At 41.5% G+C, this 7,755-nt stretch overlaps 1 protein-coding gene across 1 annotated transcript in view; it reads right to left on the bottom strand.

Moving 5' to 3' along the window:
• Nucleotides 1-4,702: 4,702 nt before the first annotated feature.
• The window catches only part of PRKAR2B (protein kinase cAMP-dependent type II regulatory subunit beta), a 79,880-nt gene continuing 76,827 nt past the window's right edge, over nt 4,703-7,755 (bottom strand). Inside the window, exon 11 of the mRNA XM_013004630.2 lies at nt 4,703-6,795. Within this exon, the coding sequence (XP_012860084.1) occupies nt 6,662-6,795 (134 nt within the window). The 3' untranslated portion in view covers nt 4,703-6,661. The remainder of the gene's footprint in view (nt 6,796-7,755) is intronic.

A 7,755-nucleotide genomic window follows, 5' to 3' on the forward strand; every position in this document is an offset into this window, starting at 1 on the left:
CATGCTTCCTACATCTTTCCTGTTTTCCTTTTACCTTCCTCCTGTCCCACAATCATGCTCACCCTACTTCTGCCTGTTGGTACTTCCTCTAAGTTAGACTGCTGTTGCTCCAACTCCCAGGATCTCTACGTTGTCCTCGTTGTTGATTTTAATTCCCTAGTTGTTCCCCTGTCTACAGTGCTGTTTGCTCACCACTCCCTTCTCCTCCTCCAAGTTCCTCCAGAACCATTGGTCCTGTTGCTTTCTCCTCAGAGGGAGACAAACAAAAAGAAAAGAGTGACTAAAAAGAGAAAAAAAACAAAAAACTAGTAAAAATCTCTGTAAAAGCACTTAATTCCAGGTCTGCCTGCTGACCTTTGTGACCATCTCCCCAACGGTCCTGTGGGGTTCCAGGAACTGCCCTCCTAGCCTGACGTCTATTTTGGGAACTCCTCACTTTGTGGCTTAGCTTTGTTCCTGTTGCTGATCTGTTATGTTCCCTTCTTGGTTTCCTCTACTGTGGGGGGTTCCCACACCCCCTGCCGTGTGTCCCTAATTCTGTCCTTTGTTGCGGTAGGTGTACTCCAGCGAGGGGACATTATGTAGTCCACTTCTCAGACTTCAACTTTGTGTCTTGCATTGAGAGTACAATAGGGCATGTACATATTATTATAACCAGTCACGATGGGTGCTAATAAACCATCTCATATATACATTGTGCAGTGATGTTATTCTGTGTTAGGGAAAACAGCAAGAGTTGGGCACAGTCAAATCAAAATATGTGAAGATAACCTTTATTTGTGACATTTTCATTACTATGATATCCAGTTGGCAGGCTATATTCACACCTTCCCATAGACAGATGTGATATACCACTTCAGGGTTTTCTAGGGGAATTTCTACTAAAAAGCCCTGAGTTTGATCTGTTGGCCAAATAAGAGGGTTTTCCTTTTTAAACAGTTGAAATTTCCACTGGAAATGTTATTTGGTTTTCTTTGATATATATATTAGGATCTCTAACTTATTTGGGAAAAAGAGGAGGCTTAAGAATTGTGTAAGGAGCACAGAGATCTCAATTCACTCTGAGTTTGTCAGGGAAGTCTCTGCTTCTCCCTTGCTGTGGAACTCAAACTGATATAAATGGTCACACGTATGTTAGGCACATCCAGGCCAAAAATGCAAGCTCACTGCCATCAAGTCAGTGCTGACTACTGCGCATCAGAGAAAGCCTCCTGCAAGTAACTCAGGCCCTGGCGGTGTAGTGGGCTTACCTGTTGGCCTGTTCACCGCAAGATTAGTAGTTTGAAACCAGGAGCCATGCTGAAGGTGAAAGATGAGGCTTCCTAATCCCATAAAAAGTTGGTCTCAGAAGCCTACAGGGGCAGGTACCCTGTCCTCTAGACTCACTATGAATCAGAATTGACTAGATGGCAGCGTTTGGGTTGGAGTTTTATTGCTTATAGTTCCATAATTCATTACCCCTACATTGTTGAGGTGTTCTGTGTGTTTGGGTATGTGTTTTTAAGAATGCTTGTGAAGATGCACACCTATATAGTTTCAATTGCTCAACCAGTTTTGTTGCTTTAAAAAGTACCCTGTAAGAGGGCCAAGATGGTCTCAATTCTTACTCCAATTTCTCCTTTTCTGTCAAAAGTATTTTTATATAGAGTACTGATATTCAACATTAACAAAATGTACTTCCAATTAACTTTTATTTTTAGAACCCAGTATGCCTTATACTCCTTAGGTGTTAACATTTTATTTAGGTGTAAAAACAACAACAAAACCATTTTATTCAGGTGTTCAAATCTCTTCAGATAGCTAACAAAATGCGGGCTTCTCCATATATCTTACTCATCCAGACTTATAAAGATTGATTTCCTCTAAAAACGCTAATAGTAACCTAATCCAAGTTACATTTCTTGAGAAAATTGGCAATATATACATATAATATATATACATGTATATATATATATATATAATCAGTATTTTAAAGCAGCTTTATAAAGGAAAAGGACTAAGTACTTAAAACTTTTATTTCAATAAAATCTTTATCTCCTGGCTTCCTACCCCAGTTTACAGTAGTAACCCAAATGCATTCACTCATCTTGTGTCACAGGGAATGTAGAAGTTCATGTTAAAATATATGCACTGAGTCCTAGTTCATATTGAAACACAGGAAAACAACACTGCTTAATCTTTATAATAAATAAGCAACAGCACTTCCATGTTAAAAGAACATTCTGAGAATTCCTAAGCTTTTCCTTAGCCGCACATAGTGCATCAGGAGATCCATCCTTGACAACAGTTTCCAAATAGTAAAGACTCTTGGTTGGTTATTGTTCGGTGCCATCAGGTCGGTTCTGACCCATAGCAACCCTGTGCATGACAGAAGGAAACACTGGCAGGCCTGGCAGCATTCTCCCAATTGTTCCAATGCCTGAGCCGACTGATGCAGCCACTGTTTTAATCCATCTTCTTGAGAGCCTTCCTTTTTGCTGCCCCTCTCCCTTACCAAACATGGTGTCCTCCTCCAGGGACTGGTCTCTCAGGAAAGCCACCTGTTTCACCCTTCTTACCTCCAAGGGCACTCTGACCAAACTTCTTCCAAGACAGATCAGTGTGTCCATTTAGCAGTCATTGGTATTTTCAATATTCTTCCCCAGCACCACAATTCGAATGCATCTATTCTTCTGTCTTCCTTATTCAAGGTCCCACTTTCACAAGCATAGGAGGCAATGGAACAGAGCATAGCTTGGGTCAAGCACACCTCAGTCCTCAAAGTAACATCCTTGCTTTTCAATACTCTGGAGGTCTTTTTTTTAAAAACATTTTATTAGGGGCTCATACAACTGTCATCCCAATCCATACACACATCAATTGTGTAAAGTGCATTTGTACATCGTTTCTCAAAACATTTTCTCTCCACTTAAACCCCCGACATTAGGTCCTCATTTTTCCCCTCCCTCCCCGCTCCCCCCTCCCGCATGAGCCCTTGATAGTTTATAAATGGGTATTTTGTCATATCTTGCCCTGTCCGATGTCTCCCTTCACCCACTTTTCGGTTGTCTGTCCCCCAGGGAGGAGGTCACACACAGTTCCATGTAATCGGTTCCCACTCTGGAGGTCTTATGCAGCAGCTTTATCTCATGTAATGTGTCTTTTGATCTTTTGACTACTGTTTGAATGAGCGCTGATTGTGGGCTCAAGCATGACAAAATCCTTGACAACAACCTTGTCTCCATTGACCAAGATAGTACCTATGATTGGTCAAGTTGTGAGGATTTGGGTCATCTTGACATTGACTTTTAATGCTGAAGGCTTCATCAGTAAGTGCTTTAAGATCTCTTTGCTTTCAGCAGGCAAGGTTGTGTCATTAGCATATCATAGCATATCATATCATTAGCCTTCCCCCAATCCTGATGCCACATTCTTCGTATAATCCAGGTCCTCAGATGATTTGCTCAGCATACAGATTGAGAGGATATAACCCTGTCACTCATCTTTGCTGGTTTTCAACCCATGCAACATTCCCTTGTTGTTCGTACAATTGCTGCTTGATCCATGTCCAAGTTCTGCATGAGCACACTTAAACGCTCTGGAATTTCCATTCTCCTCAAGGTTATCCATCGTTTCTTATGGTCCACATGGTCAAATACCTTAGCAAAGTCAATTAAAAAATAGCATCTTTCTGGTATTCTTTGCTTCCAGCCAAGTTCTATCTGTGGTAGTTACATAATCTGGTGTCAGTTTGGGACTTTAGAGGATTAAGAGTGAAGGGGTGGAGTCTGTCAATTGGGTCATAGCCAATGAGGCCTGGCTTTCTCCTGAGAATTCCTGAATTTCCTCCTTGGAGGCGGGAGACAGACTCTCTTTGCTCACGCCTTTGGGGACTCTCTACTGACAATGCTCACTTCTCTGAGAGATGCTCTACTGACAAGACACATGGCACTACCCTGATAGACCCTGTACCCTGGGAACTGGAGGAACCACATGGATACCTCTGCCAGCACTGAGATGCTTCTACCGCCACTGGATCCACAACACTTATCACCCACTGGCCTGTGATCATCTTGCATTTGGCATCATTGGATTTGTTTTGTGAGTCTGAAGAGGACTTTATAGATTGGTATCGGACATATGGGCTAATATCAGATTTATGGACTTGATCTGGACTGGGCTGGGATGCTTTCTCAATATTCAATTGCTCTTGTATATAAACCTTTTTCTTATACACACGAGAGTCTATGGATTTGTTTCTCTAGTCTACCTAGACTAACACACCATCTGACCTCAGCAATGATATGCCTTGTTCCAAACCCTCTTATATGAATCTGGCTTGAGCCTCTTAGTTAAAGGATGCCAAATGTGTGAGGTGTTTTGATTTGATAATGTTTCACATAAATTCCTTAGATTATCCACTCACTGCTTCTAAATGGCCAGTGTAATTGGTGGTGTGCCACAATGACTTAACTCATGTATGACTGCGAGTTAGAATAGAACAAACTCTTACCATATCAAACCATTCTTCCTCCCTCACATTGTACCAGGGACGTTCGCGTGCATGGAGGCCACATCTCTGTGCGCTTTCCCATTGTACGGTGCATTACTGAGTTACAGTAAAACAGTAAGCATGGCTTTCCCATTGTACGATGCATTACTGAGTTATAGTAAAACAGTAAGCATGGGGGGAGGGGAGCATATTAAAAACCAATTCACACGGTTTATTATAAAAGTGTGCTTTATTATAAGGAAATTTTAAATATAACCAACAATACTGAAAATAATGTAACTGGCATTTACAGCCTTGATCAGAGTTCTTTATTAAATAAGCATTCGTTTGCTGTTCTATGAGTAATTAACCATCAGCTTATACAACAAAATGTTTTACTGGAAAAACATGAATAAAGAATACATGATAATAAACCAGAATTTGGGGTTCTTTTTTTTTTTGTTTGTTTTGGTTGTTGTTGTTTTACTGACATGGCTTTTAAAATCTATAGTACAACAGAAAACAAAGCATCTATATGTAGAACTATCTTTTAGAAATCTGTTTAGTAAAAATGTTCTAAAATGTGGTAGAAGTTATGCCTTTACGTACTTTTTTTATAATTTCTTACATATATATTATCCAATTAATACACCCTAGCCATATTTTCATGTACAAGTATAATTAGAAACATTCCCTAAGACCAAACTAGCCACAGAATAAGTTTATCCATGTACATATTCCTTTTGGAACATGTTTCCCAAAACAAATTTGTCATTTGAAAGTGAACAACTGATAAGAATTAGTATTTCTAAACATTGGTAAGTCTTGTGGTCCTAACAGTCATGTTAAATTGCTTTAAGTGCGTGTAATTAAAAATCATCTTGTGTAGCAGAACAATAAGCACATGAATGATCATATTACGTTGAACTCATTCTGTACGTTAACTGTGAGCCTACATTAAAGCAAATGACAAAATCTAATAGTAACATGTGGTAGGGGCAGAAACTTCTTTTACCTTTGAGTATAACTTTGCTTATAAACATTTATTTCTACTGTCTTGGAGGAAGCTTCTATAGAAAAAGAGGGAAACGCCTTCCTCACTGGCCGGTGACCACTGAGGTTGCAGGTGTGCACAATGCTCAGGAGGAGGAGAAACGGGGGAGAGCGAATGTCTGTGAAGGGCTGTGCTACTGGGCGAGTCAAGAGTGAGGTGCCGTGAGCACGTTAGTGAGCATCTAAAACACTTCTTGGTACAGGAGGTTTCTTGGTTGCTGTTACGTACTATTTAGGGGATCTTAGGCATTTACTAGAAAGAACTAAAAGCTAGCATTTAACAGGTCTTACTAGCTTGAAAAAAATTTTTTCCCCTAAACATTACTTTTGACCCAGAATGTCCAACTCAGGATTTTAAAGAGCGAGAACACAGAAGGTGGTTGTACAAAAAGGAAGCAAAGATGCACATTTACTGGAGGGGAAAATGTGGGCAGGAACTCTCATCTACCCTGATCAGGACAAAGTGCCTGTCAGGGGACCACTGGAATATGTCCACTACTGACAGTGTGCCAAAGAAGTCAAAGCAATACTTTATTGCAAAAGTATAAAAGGTTTTAAAATTGCATATGATGTTCTTTACCATGTCACCAAGAGGCCAAGGCCAGCACAGGACTTAGCATACCAGAAACACTTCAAAACAGACCCTATCAAAACTGTACTGATGAGAGAGGTACAGAATGTGTTGAAAACAGGTGGGATGCCATGCTGTGCAGCGTGGGCCACTCCGGCTCCCTGTGACACGGCACAGCACGCTGCGTGAGTCTCAGTGAGCACATCTTACATCGCCTACCAAAGCATCCCTTCATTATCGTCTCCAACACTGATGCTTTCCGATGTATTTCAATCATGTGGATAAAACCTTTCCATCACATCACAACTGTACGGAGTAGAAAGTCATTTTTGTCAGCACGTCGAGTTTTTTTTTAAATGATCTAAGTACTTAGAAAGTGACGTTAAAGCCTATCGACTATTAAATCACTACTCTGTTTACTGATACACTGTCAATGTAAGAAAGAGTGAAAATGAAACCAAATCCTGTAATCACAGAAAACGCTTGGCATCTACACACACACATTCTCGTGGACCAACCACTACTGTGTCCTTGGTCACCACAGGCCCTCTTCTCCGTCCTTTGCTTCATGCAGAGGGCTCGACGATGTCCATGTTTGTTCCAAACAGGGCCACCAACTGCTCTTCGTAGGTGGTGATATTCCTCTTCATAATCTCCATGCAAGGTCCCAGCAGCCTTTCGAAAGCTTGCACATCCATGGCTAAGGAAAGAGCAGCGCGGAAGAAAATGAACATCCTTGCAAATCTGCAGACGGTCTCAGGCTTTCAGGACACCTACTCTACATCCGGCATTCTGGGGCCAGTATTATAAAATGCAAGAAAACACCACCCTACTTCAAAAGGAAGCCATCAGGGCCACCGCGGGCCACCCTCTGGGCCCCACCCCTACAGGGCTGCACAGTGCCAGGCTCAAGGGAGGCTCTGGCCTGGGCTGAGAACATTACACAGGGCTGTCGTGAGAAAGCCTTAAAATTCTGAAGAACAAATTAGTTGATGCTTCCACCTCGACCGAGGAGAAGGAAATGTGTTCCATCTTGCTTTCCCTTCCCGGGGCCACCATGCCCCGCTGCAAGAACCAAACGTTGCCTTTTATATGTTTTGTTCTTTTATCACCTAGTTGTTTCAAAACGGCAACCAGAATGTTTCTGTTCCTCCCGGCCAGGACATGTTGCGCATGCCACTTACTTCACGTGGTCCCACATATTTCAAAACTTAATTCACAATACGATGTAGATCACACGCTCAAACCTAAAACTAAACATTCAAATACAGCCTCCTTTTTGTCTTTCAAGTTTTCACAGGTAAAAGGGCAGTTACAAGGTTAGGATGAACCGGCTACCTCCTATGGTCGAGTAGGAGTGTAAACCCATACAAATCACATTTTCAAAGCAATCCAGTGAGATGCATCAAAAACCACTAAAACCCACCCTCACTGCTCTGAGAAGCCTTCTGCACACAGTGATGGTCCATGCAGCACGATAGGGAATAAAACCCCAGAAGCACAGCCCACAGGGGGACACGAGTCAGTCACTTGTCATGTGGACACGTCTTAAACACAATGTAGAACTTTCATGTATTGAGAAAATGCCTGCTCTATAATGAGTGAAAAAGAATTTACGAAACTGTTTAAAAGCAGAAAATGGTGTCAGTGCAGAAAACCA

The sequence above is a fragment of the Echinops telfairi genome, unplaced genomic scaffold (assembly GCF_000313985.2).
Source record: "Echinops telfairi isolate 266 unplaced genomic scaffold, ASM31398v2 ScPeMD7_23;HRSCAF=83, whole genome shotgun sequence".
Taxonomy (NCBI): Eukaryota; Metazoa; Chordata; class Mammalia; order Afrosoricida; family Tenrecidae; genus Echinops; species Echinops telfairi.